Here is a 13,546-nt window from a genome sequence, read left to right as displayed (position 1 = left end):
CTCAAGATGGCATTACATTCAGGTACAAAGTTGAGGAGAGCAACACCGAGTTGTACCCATTATCCCAGTCGATGTTGGGGTGTCCATGGTAGCTTCTTCATCGACTTGGTCTCACTATTGATGTCCACTATGAGCTGCAAAGAGGGTGTTAAAGTTTAGGCATCTCAAGTGAACTGCCCAATGTGATCCCATTATTTAGTTTGGCTTTTATCTATTTATTTTACTTATTTGTCAAAGTCTTGGGTAGGGCAATTTATTGGGATTGCTATATAAGCAACCCCTTTCCTCCATTGTATACACATTCAATTATTCATTGCCAAGGTTGATTGGTACAGGAGAGACTTCCTCTCTCTCTCTCTCTCTCTCTCTCTCTCTCATGCTCACTCCCCTTGGTCTTTACGCTTCCGCATCGTCGACTTTGACACTGTCAACAACAAGTACTCAAGTCAAAATGTGTAACTCATAAGAAAATTGAGAGAACCAATCTATTGCACTTAGTTTAGAGAGAGAGAGAGAGAGAGAGAGAGAGAGAGAGAGAGAGATAGATAGATAGATGGATTAGATAGATTTTATTATCGTCCTCGAAGGTCAAATATGACCTATGATCAAAGTTACATGTGATGTAGTATATGTATGGCTGATGAGTGACTCTCAATGCTCCAAATTTTTGGTGATGAGAGTCACAATGGAGAGCCCACACTTTGGTTAGGAGAGGAAAGTGTGTAGGTCTAAGTTATGGATGAAAATGTGAGAGAAGCAATTTTGGATGTGACCAAAATCTGAGCACTCTAGTAGTGTGTGGTACTCAGACTCTCGAACTTGCAGTGAGCATAATGTGCACAGTCGATTTGACTCTTCTCCATTGCCTCAACACCCTATCTTGCATCGAAGGAAATGGGAGCTAAGCCGAATGGTTGCAATAGTGCGTATCGGCGACAAGGGGATAGGCTCAAGCATGTAAGTGTGAGTATGGTTTCCTCTTTCAGTGAAGAACATGGTTTTGTAGTTGGGGGCAATATGGGTGGTGTAATGTATGAAGCATGACCCACCGGATTTCTCCCAAGCCGTAATACATTGGCATTGTAGAAAATCTTCATTCACTTGGGAGTCAATTGAAGCATCATGTAGGAAGTGTAATGTACCCCATCTCCCAAACCACTTCTTTATGTCTTGCATCCATCCCATAAGTGCTTGAGCTAGTGGTTTATGAAAATGTACCCGAACCTTGTGTATGATCTATTTAGTTGGTTGACCTATGGTCAAGGTGAACCAAAGTATAGAATAGTCAAACGACAATGGAGATGTTGGAGGTGGGTAAAAATACAACTACACGTGGTTAGGCCATACAAGTTGCCAAGAAGGTTCATGAAATGGACCATGGCAATATACAGGAAGAACATAACTCATAGCATTAAATCTTCATTATCATCATGATGAAACTAAGATTTGGAGAAGAATTGATAGTAGTTGTTGTTGTTGCAAAGCCATCGGGCATGAATCCATGCTTTAGGTGTTACAAATCATCTCAATTAGTCAATGATTTTGTTGCAAGGGTATATTGCCTTGGTAGATGCTTTTATAGTACCAAAAAATATCATAAGCGTTATACACAAGCATGCAAAAACGTCAAGTTTGTCCTTTAAGGTCCTTTTATTTTCTTTTTATAGATTTTTGATCTTTTATGTTCACCACGTATGCAGAGCTCGAGGTTGGAGTCCACATTGGATTTAAGCAGTCTTGGTCGGTCATAGAGGCGTGTAGCTCAACACACTATAGGCTTGCTTCCATCCAAGTGTGAACGATAAAGCCAGGATTGTGATAAGCATGGGACGCCTATGGTTGGGTGGATAGTTGTAAGCAGTGCACTTATTCTAGAGAGCTGTTAGAGAGAAAGATCTTCTTGGAGGTTTTTATGAGAGGTGTACGATGTCTATATAACATTGGTATCAAAGTAGGTGGTGTTCTCGCTTGTGGTTGAGGATCTACATGCACATATCCAAAATTGAGGCCAATTGCTTAAAATTGGCACAAAAGTGGGCCGAGAGGACCTGACACTAATTTCTTGAGGAGGGCAAAGAAATTCTATCTCACACAGATCCTCTAGGAAATATGAGTAGGCATTCGGAGTGCCTACTAGATAGCATGTTAGCCTTAAAGGGATGCTAGCTTACAAAGAACTCAAGTCGGTTGTATCTAACTCACTTGGGCTATGGAAGAAATACAAAGTCTATAAACTTACACCCTCGGTTAAGGCGATAGAGCTAGAACACCTATCGAGACAATTGGAAATAGTCTTGGCAACGAACTCAAAGGTAGTCTATGCATGGTTAATTGGGGTATGGAAACTTTGGTCAAAGGTGGTTTGTACATGGCCACCTAGGTCCTTCGGTAAACCTTCATGCATGAGACAACTCGAAAGTCACCCTTCCGAGTTAGTCCCTTGTTTTTTAATACTCAAATGATAGAGGCATCTTACATTGTTATGCTAATAGAAGTCAATCCCTTTTTTAGTAAAAATGAGCCATCAAAAAAATAATGTAATACACAAATGTTACCAAGCATGCTTTATGTTTTGAATACTAGTCTCAATGCCTAGAATCTTTGATCTGCAAAAGACTTTGTCAACAAAGCAACCTTGTATGAAGCCTTATGGTATGGGATACATGGTTTCATCTGAGAGAAATTTTTTTGCATCTTTTGTGCTCAACTTTGAGCACATACATAAAATGTTAAGTCCAAGAGGTTGTTGCATTTGACAATGAAGGTATATGTGAGGACAAATATAAAGTCCTCAAGGGAGGAATAAAATAAAGAGAACTACAAATTATCTTCAAGAAAACATGAGTGCAGAAACTCACACTTTAAGAAAAGCAACCAAGTAAGATTTCAACGTAAATCTAAAGGGAAAGAGGTCATTCTACTCATCAACACACTGTAAGGTGAGAGATTTACATAAACTATTTACCTATTGGTGATAGGATCATTTCCCATTAGAAATGGTGCCAATATAAACTATGGGAAAGAGCAGTGACGTGGTTTGGGAACAAGTAAGATTGTGGGTATAAGGCCAAGGATGCCAAGTCACAAATAAACAAACGTTTTAAGCAAACATTCTATAATCTTTGGAGGTCTCATCTAGCTAGTGGTTTAAAGATCTCCAAAGGTGGGTAGATGATAATTACTTAAGAGGGGACAAAATATTGTCCAACCAAGTAGTATGGATGCTTGATCTTAAGATCTTCTAGCACAAAAGTGCAAGGTAATTTTAAGTCAAAAAGAACGTAGAAAAGGTTAAGGTTTCTGTCAAGGATATAGAACAAGTTCACAATAGTGGAATCGTCAAACAATTATAAAGTTCTCAAAGAGTGGAACACGCAACTCTAATGTTGAACTATGGAATGAGAGTCTTATACCTTATGGTTTTCTCTCCCTTAGGAGGGGTCCCCAAATATTTATGAGGATGCATTTTCTTCAAAGGGGGGCAACAACGTACGTCATGTCATATATAACATCATGAAGTATGGCATGCACAAATAGGTGCACAGAGCACACCATGCATGCACAGCTTGGGGGTGGAGTCCACACAAAGTTTGAGGAGGCTTAGACAACCATGGAGGTGTGTAGCCTGACACACCATAGGCTTGGGTCATGTTGTCCCAATGCGAATGATCATGCCAAGATTATATAAGCATGGGACTCCTATGGCTGGGTGGGCAATTCTAAGCAGTGCTCATATGCTAGAGAGCTCTTAGGAGGAGATCTTTTCTTTGAGGCTTTTAATAGAGGCATACAATGCTTATGTGACACAATGACAAGAGACCAAGGAGCCATGGATCCTCACAACATGCAAGGGATCTAGCTTGTGCTCGAGGGTGCTTACAAGCGAACAACGTTCAATGCTCACACAAAGCACATTGAGGTAAATTGTCATTATGTCAGGGAGAGACTCTCTACAAGAGAAGCCACCCAGACTAGATGGTTGAGAAGGTCTTCTTTGGGCATACGCCGATGAGGGACAACGTGTTCGAGGATGGGTTTTATCGGATGACTAGGGGTGGACATGACAAGCTAAGGGCTAAATTACCCAAGATCAATAGCTGGGGGTATTATTCCAAGGGGTGGTCAAGTGTGGTGTGAGAACAAGGTCCAAGAGGGCCATTCAATGGAGTAAATAAGATTGGATGGTGAGTCAATGACATGCCAATGAATCCAAAAGCTAGGTGAGGGCTCAGGAACTCGAGGACAAAAGGAAGTGAGGTGAGGGGGAAGCTCAGAATTCGCAAGTAGGGGGGAAATAGCCAAGGTGTAGTAGAGGCAAGGAACCTCACAAGAGCTAAAATGGTGTTGGGATCTTAGGCACCACATGCAACAGGGTTCAAGTCATGGATACGAAAGCAAGTGAAATAGATGATCATAGTAGACATGATCGACATAATGATTGACTTGACTACTCCACTATGGACACGTTGCCATTGTAGCCAGTGAGCACTGAGGCTCTGCATGCCACCAAATCTTGAGTTGTCTATGCACTCGAGAACACTTGTAGGTGATCATAAAAAAAGAAGCATCACACATTAGCAACTCATACTAACACCCTCACTCCTTGATATCATAGCTAGAGGGATGATGATCAAAGGACTCAAAGAGAGCATGAGGATGATGATGAATGCTTATGGCAGAGCATAATGAATCGAGATGATAGAAACCCTAGCTCTTTGAAAGGGAATCAACCATAAAAACTTGAGTTGTTGAATGGATCATGGCTTCTTTGTGTAGCTTGCGAGCTTCATGATCAAAAGCTGTAGAAAGGAAGCTCTTGACTTTTGACAGTAGAATATGTCATCATCAATCATCGACTCATAATAACAACCTTGCTACTTAATATCATAACGAGAGAGATGGCGATTGAAGGACTCACAAAGAGCACGAGGACAATGATGAATGCAAAGACTGAAGCATGAATGACCGAGATGATAGAAACCCTAGCTCTTCAAAAGGGAATCACCCATAGCAACTTGAGATATTCTGTAATGGAATTAGCCTATTCAACTTGAGAATAGCGGAAATTAATGAGAATACTTTCGAGAAATAACTTTGTGAGCATAGCGGGTAGACATAATTGAAGATAGCAACATAATCATAGCAATTAGTTAACTTGGCATGATCAATACTTTTGCAAGAAAGAGAATTTAGAGAACATGACAACAGTTGAGGACCGGATTTATGTGGAGCCGGTCCCCCCTCCAATAGGCATTTGTATTATGATTTCTCCCATTAAGAGAGACTTGTTACAATACATTCTTTGTGTTCCTTGTGACCTAGGTGATGCAATGAAGATGGAAAGCTTCATGCATCACTATCATAGAATAACATGAACTTGAAGAAAGCTTTAATTGTCCCAAACCTCAGTCCCAAGACCTCAAACACCTTCGAAGGTGGAGAGAGCTAGCAGGGAATGAGGGTAGGGAAGAGGAAGAAGAAACATTTCATAGGAGAAAGAACTAGTTCCTCACTTATCATACTCTAGTTGCTAGCATACATAATAGCATAGTAATGAAGAAGAAGGAGATGACAAGCTCAAGCATTGAAGCATGGCTCTTGGTTGGATTTGCACTCCATAGCCAAGAGTGTTGGTGTAGGCTCTCAACCTCTACTTGCTTGGAGAGGGAGCTCTTGCACTTTGCATAGCACACCATGAGAGTGATTGTGAGTGTGTGTGGGTGAGTATACCCCTCAAGCAAGCCCCTAGCTAGCTTGGGTCGACCCCCCCTTGTAGCTCATGCTTGAAGCTCATTGGACCCTCCCAGGCCTAGCCAATCATGAGCAGGAGGCATTACAAGCAGTAGGGGTAGCCTTGAGACAAGTGTCCCCCTTTCCTTTTTGAGAGAGAGGGCTAGATAAATGCTAAAACAATTAGATAATTCATGTAATTTATCATTGGACCCCTTTGAAGCTTAGCCAATAGGCTTCAAGAAACACATGAAGGTAACATGGGTAGGGGCCTGGCATGTGTCCTTGCTGCCTCTTCAAGTTGGGGCTTCCCTTGTGTGTGTGAGTGGGTGTTCTCTCTCTAGCCCCTAGGAAAAGGGCTCGCCCCCCCTCTTGTAGGAATGCTTTTGACTTTAGGTGATCAAGCACCTTACTCACCAAGCATGACAAAGCACTTGAACTAGGGGGTGTTCCCACAAGCATCTCAGGCAAGCTTCTTAAGGCACCTCAAGTACCTTAATCATGCAGCAAGTCAAGCACCTCAAGCATGGAGCCAGTCAAGCACCTCAAGCATCTTAATCAAGCACCTCAAGCATGACAAACACCTCAAGCACGACAAGCACCTCAAGCAGGAAAAGGACCTCGAGCTTGGGCCAGGTTCCCACCTCAAGCTCAGCCCTAGCTTACCTAAGGTCAAAGGACTTTTACACACATTTATTGGAGGTCTTCAATGAAGCTAACCCTAAGGTCTTATGCTCCATTGGTTAGCCTTGCTCTTTGATAGACCATCTCCCTTTTGGGCCCCTTTATCATTGGCCCCGTGTTGAGATAGATCTATAAGCACATATCTATATCTTAACACTTGTTCCCGTTTATTCTCCCACATTAAGTGATCAATTTAATATGAGAAAATCATTTGGGTTGGTTAGATATTAGATTTTATGACATATTCAATGTTTATTGAGGTAGGGTTTCACGTGTTAGCTTGCGGGCTTCGAGATCAAAAGCTATGGAAAGGAAGCTCTTAGCTAGGTGAGCACAAATATGCCCAACATGCTTGTAGTGAGGAAGCTCTGGGCTGTTTACTTTGCACCAAGGAAGCTATGTGATTGCAAAACTTGCCCAATTGAGGAAGATCTGAGTGTCTTTGGCGGATGCAAAGTGAGGGTTTTTTGTCAAGTGAAGCCTGTTGGAATGCATCTACAAGACAATATTCCTATCAAGGTTTGATTGAGCCATTGCAATTGATGATCACTTAGAATGTAATGATTGCATGATATGCCCAACATGACTGTGAAAAGAGAGATTCTAGGTTGTTTTAACTAGATTTGAAGCGAGGGTTTCTTGCCAAAAAAAGTCCTTGGAGTGCTCTTATGGGAGGATATGCCTAGCAAGGCTGGCACAGGAAGCTCTAGGCACTTTGATAGTAGGATATACCCAACATGGCTATGGAAAGGAAGCTTTTGGCTGTTTTAACAAGATGCGAAGTGAGTGTTCCTTATCAGATTGTGGAAAGGAAGCTCTTCATTGTTTTAACTAGATGCCACGTGATGAATTACGATTTCTTGCCAAACAAAGTCCTTGGAGTGATCTTCCTTGGCAGACCTTTGGCCAACATGTATGTATGTAGTGTCCTTTTGAAAGCAAGAAAATATCTTGATCAATTTTATGTCCAAAATGTGGCAGTCTTGAAGGTATGTGTCAAATGCAAGACATTTATTTCTCTGGGTTGTTGTCGTTGGATGCAACAAGTGGGTGCCACTTGTAATGCAATTACTTTTGCTAGTGTTCTCTATGCTTGTAGTCACTCAGTTTTAGTGGATGAGAGACAAATCCTTTTTGAGAGCATGAGGGGAAAACGTAGCCCTCCACAAGAGCTCCCAGAGTCCCAACAAATACTTCAATAGATACAACAACTTGAAACGAGTTGGCACCATTGAGTGAAAACGATGGCTTCAAATAGTGCATGCATAAAGTTGCAGAGCGAAGATTGGTTGCACAAATAGCTTGGTTGTGTGGGCCCATTGCAAGAACATCCATAACTCGAACTGATTGTCAATGAGTCTGCTTGATTACCTAGTCACAAATGCATGATAAAGCTAAGACTCTTGTAGGATATGCATATTAAAATATATGGAGGAAATATAGTGAACTATAGATGAATAAGTGCGCAAATTTGCATTGGAAAATAGGGAGCCTAGTGTGCACTAACATAGGAAGCATTGTAGGTGTCTCGCGACACTTCAGGGTGCTCGTGGGACGTACCATTTTGCAACAGGATCTTCACGACACCGCTATTTTGGAAAACTTGAAGGTAATTCCTCTTGATGCATTACGAACTCAAAAAAAGGTGACTCTCTTATATTGGAGGAGAAGCAAACACGACCCTTCAACACTTGAGGAGAAGCATATCGTATCCCTTCAATATTGGAGGAGGAAACAAGTATACAAGGGAAGGGCACTTTCCCTACGGTTTATAATAATAGGGTGAGGACGGTCCCACCTCTTTGCTATACCTACTTATGATTTTTTATTTTTTTGGGGCACTACCAGGAGAGCATATAATGCATTGATCATGATCTGTGAGCCCATTTCTAATTTCTTTTTATTGTTACGGACATACATCAGTTGACTTCTAATTTTTTCATTCTTGCCAGGTCTGGGTGATTGATAACTTATATACACACGCTTTGGGATCAATTTTCAACACAAAATACAAGAAAATACCTATCCTTCATTAAAACATATTTAATGGTGATTTACTTCATGAGTGTGTGACTTGAATCGTATAATTTCCTACGAAGTAATCACGGCACATTAGTTTGTTATCGCATGGCACATACTCAGTGGGACTCGGCTCTTAGATGTTGAAGTTAGCTCAAAAATGAAGAAAATTTCACCTTTTGAACTACCTAAAACCCGGGCGCAAGAAAGGGGACAAGTTACTGTGTGTGTGTGTGTGTGTGTGTGTGTGTGTGTGTGTGTGTGTGTGTGTGTGTGTGTGTGTAGCTGTACCAGCTTCAGCCAAGCGCCTCCATTCACGGAGCAGACGAGTTCTCTGCCAGTGTGCCACCCTTGTATGATAAAGCTAAGACTCTTGTAGGATATGCATATTAAAAATATGGAGGAAATATAGTGAACTATAGATGAATAAGTGCGCAGGTTTGCATTGGAAAATAGGGAGCTTAGTGTGCAGTGACAGAGGAAGCATTGTAAGTGTCTCGCCACACTTAAGGGTGCTCGTGGGACGTACCATTTTGCAACACGATCTTTACGACACCACTATTTGAAAAACTTGAAGGTAATTCCTCTTGATGCATTACAAACTCAAAAAAAGGTGACTCTCTTATACTCGAGGAGAAGCAAACACGACCCTTCAACACTTGAGGAGAAGCATATCGTAGCCCTTCATATTGGAGGAGGAAACAAGTATACAAGGGAATCGCACGTTCCCTAAGGTTTATAATAATAGGGTGAGGACGGTCCCACCTCTTTGCTATACCCACTTATGATTTTTATATTTTTGGGGCACTATTAGAAGAGCACATAATGCATTGATCATGATCTGTGAGCCCGTTTCTAATTTCTTTTTATTGTTACGAACATACATCAGTTGACTTCTAATTTTTCATTCTTGCCAAGTCTGGGCGACTGATAGCGTGTATACACACGCTTTAGGATCAATTTTCAACACAAAATACAAGAAAATACCTATCCTTCATTAAAACATATTTAATGGTGATTTACTTCATGAGTGTGTGACTTGAATCGTATAATGTCCCATGAAGTAATCATGGCACATTAGTTTGTTATTGCATGGCACATACTCAGTGGGACTCTGCTCTTAGATGTTGAAGTTAGCTCAAAAATGAAGAAAGTTCGCCTTTTGAACTACCTAAAACGCGGGCGCAAGAAAGGGGACAACAGAAGCGCAACAGCCTTGATGGGACGCAAGCAGCATGGAAAAAAGATCGAAGGAAAGTCTGCGTGCTAACCTCAGCAGCAGCAAAGCGCCTTCCATTAGGCCAGCTAAAAATAGGGTTTTCACGGAGGCCCACATTTCTCTATATATTCGTAGCGGTGCGCGTTTATGTGTGTGTGTAATAGCTGTACCAGCTTCAGCCAAGCGCCTCCATTCACGGAGCAGACGAGTGCTCTGCCAGTGTGCCACCCTTGCTACAGACGAGTGCTCTGCCACCCTTTTTACGGATGAGAATACCTCCAGCTGTATACAGAATAGAGTACCCCTGCTTTACTCCCTCACGGACGCAGAGTACGCCTACTGCCCCTGTTATATACCGTCATTGCGCTCTCCTCCCTCAACCGAGTCCTCTCTCCTGCCCATAACAGAGTACTCTGTTTCTTCCTTCGTTCTTTGACAATGGTGGTCGATCCTCTTGCTCTTAACAACGAGGAGAGCCACGGCCATGCTCTTAGCGATAAACAGGAGCCGACCAACAAGCTTGAAGATGAGCTTTTGCTGAGTGCTTGTACCGGAGCTTTCATCACTCCTCTCAACAATGCATTTGGGCAGGCCTTCAGGTAGCTCAAAACACACCAGTGCTGTTCTTTCTTTCTGGGCTGATGTTAGCAGGTCCTTGGTGGGATTGAGCATCCTTATCCTGTATGAACAATCCAAGTTATGTCTTCAGATGCTTTAATACTCCCATGCTCAATATTTGACCTTACTCTCAAGGTAGGAAATGTGGTCCTCGTAGTATGGATTTTTATTTTTTTGGAAATCCCGCTTGCTTCTTCAAAAAATAAAAGAGGACTGGAAGAAACAGTTTTCGGAGCAGTGCTATTTAAGGAGACAATCTGCAGCACAGCCCCTTATTTTCTGGTTCCCATTCAACCTGACCTTTCTGTTTTGTAAAAACATGCAGAGTTTACAATGAGGGGGAAGGTGCCAGGCGGCAAACCGTGGAGGACTTCTACCGAATTAACCACATAAATCAAAATTTGGACTTTGTAAGTTGTTTGTTCCCATTTTGCAATATACTTGGAACATGAAAAATCTTCATTTAGCCAGAAAGAAGCCCAGTGATAGTCTTTGACTTCAGATTGGCACAGATTGCTTTGAAACAGGCTGTGCATGTCTATTTGCATTAAGCATGCTTGGCCACTACCATAACTATCCCTCTCTATGAATCACTGTAGACCTTTGTCTAGGGAGTGCAATTTGTGCGCAAGATTTGGTTTTTATATGCCTGTTTTGTGTGACATGTGCATATGACATTTTATTTGTGACTAGTCATGCACGTGCACTTTTTACTTTATGATTCTGGCTCTAGATTCACTTGGGAATGTGCAGACATCACCAAAGGCAGCAGTACGTGCTTGGTCATAAATGAAATGAAATGTTATATTAATGTCTTCAAAAGGCCAAAGTGAATTATGAGATCAGAAAGTTACAATGTGGTGGATCAGATACAAAGTCTGAGTAACAAAAAAAAAAAAAACTATAGAATCCTAAGCCGCTAGATGTGAGCTAAGTAGCTAGCTTGGCTTGTGTAAAATATGAGCAGGGGTTAGGGGGTAAAGTGAATGGGGGGACTAAGACAACACAGTGTGGGTGTATCCCCAGAAAGAGCTAAATCATAGGAGATCCAACATCGGTCACTGTCGGATCTCATCAATCTCCTTCATGGTTAGTAGTCTGACTGGGCGTCCAACTCTGTTTGGATAATGTCATGTGGTACTGAATCCTTGGCCCTAATAAGCTGCACGATCATAGAGATTAGAGGTTTCTCCATGTCCCCCCATCCATCAGTGCGACCCGACCTCCCATGATGGTCCAATGAAGGTCCCCATATCTCAGCTCCATAGAGCAATGCGGAAGCCACCAAAGTGTCAAAGAGCCAGAGCCTCGTCCGAGGCTCCTGAAACTGAACCCGTGAACACATCCTCTCCAATCTACCCAATGCTACATAGGCTCTGGTCAATCTAGTCTTTGCTGCTCTCCTCAATGGAATGCTGGTCCACTAGAGACCACCCCAAGGTGTTGTGTAAGCATCCTGTCTTGGTGTACCATCCGGGAAAAGATGGCATATGAATCACGGGGGGTAGGCCCCCTTCCACCACGGAAGGCGGTAACGGCGCGGGTTGTTACTGCGCAACTCCAACTGTGCACTGCGCGGAAATACTTCTATCTTCTCCGGAATAGACGAGGGATCATTTTCCTAGCAAGTGATTCTGGGTGCAAGAAGACAAGCTAGATATGAGAATGCCAGGATCAATTACCGAAGAAGATAGAACTATTTCGTAAATTGCACAGACGAACTAGTTGGGATAGCCGAACCAGCTTTTAATTCATTTGAGGAAAAAAAAAAAAAAAGAAGAAAGAAAGAGGGAAAAGAAGAGAGAAAAAGAAAGAAAAGGAGGTTTCGTACTATAATTTGAAGTGGGTCTAAAAGAAGGTATTCCGTGTGATCTCGATAATAGGATCTATGAATATACCCGATAGGGTTGATGCTAGCGCACGAATGATCATAGCTATTTCAAGAGAATTTTTCGAAATCGAAATTGATAGAGAAACTAATGAATTTTGTCTAGAATTTAGGGTGTATCGCTCCTCCCACTCTTCCCGGTGAACATTGATTTAATTATTTTTAGATAGTAATAGATGGAAATGACACTTGTGACGAGCGCCACCGGAACTGATGAGTACAAACCAGCTTTCCATCCATGCCAAAAGAGATAGAGTTTACCAAAAAAACCGGATGGTGGAGGCATACCCCCTAGGGATGGTGAACGTAAAAACCGAAGAAAATGTTAGAACAGGATCCTTCATGTATAATCCCGCATAATCCCTGATATTATCAGTTCCGGTTCGTAAACCAAATGGGGTGATACGAGCAAAAGTTCCCAAATTCATGAGTATATAGATAAACGTATAAGTTATCATACTTGCGTAACCGTTCCCTGAGTCTGCAGAAAGTACCCCAATCATGATATATCCAATTTGGCTTATAGAAGGATAAGCTAGCATACGTTTTACGCTTCTCTGAGTAACGGCAATTAAATTTCCCAATATCATGCTAAAGGTAGCTAATAATCCACCGCGACATGCCACTCATTAGAGAAGTATGGGAAAATTAGACCGAAGAGTCTTGTAAATGAAGCTGGAGCTGCTACTTTGGAGGTAACGGAGAAAAAAGCAACGACTGGTGTAGGGGAGTCAGAGTCGAAAAGAAGATTTTCGATCTTTTCGCTCATTCAGAACCGTGCGTGAGATTCTCACCTCACACGGCTCCTGGTTCGGAGGGGAGTCATAACTGGTATTGCTCCCAGAACCTTCCTCGTGTATGTCTCAAATCCATTTTTCCTCAAAAAATCCAGAATCACTCGATGCAAAGAATAGTTGTTAACTTCTCGAGGAATCCCTCATCATTTGTTTTCATCTCCCGCCAAGGGTTTCGTCTCAAATTCCTTCTTGGTTATTTGTCCTTTTCCTTTTGCAACGAAATCCTTTCAACAACTATTGGTTGATAGGCACATGCAACAGGCGGAAGAGACAAATTGCGACTTTCTCCGTTCCCGCCAAAAAGACAAAAACCTATCTTAGGGTAAATTTTCAGATCAACGTTTGTTGAAAACAAGAAAAAAGGCTAAATCCCGCCACGTCAGGAATAGTAGGGGACTTTATAAAAATAAAAAAAAAAAAAATAAAGGCATTGTATGAATTTTTAATTTGACATTTATTTGAAAAGAATCTACCCCTGATGAACGAACTTCGCAGAAAAAAGAAGTCTATTTGATACATACGGAGGAATATAAATTGGGCCACCGATTTATCAAAATCCGCGAACTAGCTCCGTTTTGCTACACGATATTT

At 41.8% G+C, this 13,546-nt stretch overlaps 1 protein-coding gene across 1 annotated transcript; it reads left to right on the top strand.

Moving 5' to 3' along the window:
* The first annotated feature begins 9,618 nt into the window (after positions 1-9,618).
* Positions 9,619-11,672, top strand: LOC147417037 (uncharacterized). The gene is made up of 3 exons (XM_086507891.1): positions 9,619-9,982; positions 10,060-10,251; positions 10,596-11,672. Exons 1-3 carry the CDS (start codon positions 9,669-9,671, stop codon positions 10,720-10,722), a joined length of 633 nt encoding a protein of 210 aa, XP_086364017.1. The 5' UTR covers positions 9,619-9,668; the 3' UTR covers positions 10,723-11,672.
* The last annotated feature ends 1,874 nt before the right edge of the window (positions 11,673-13,546 follow it).

Source organism: Adiantum capillus-veneris, unplaced genomic scaffold, assembly GCF_014529385.1.
Source record: "Adiantum capillus-veneris isolate H3 unplaced genomic scaffold, ASM1452938v2 Hic_scaffold_326, whole genome shotgun sequence".
NCBI lineage: Eukaryota > Viridiplantae > Streptophyta > Polypodiopsida > Polypodiales > Pteridaceae > Adiantum > Adiantum capillus-veneris.
The sequence above is the reverse complement of the archived record's forward strand: the minus strand, read 5'-3'. Positions and strand labels throughout refer to the sequence as shown.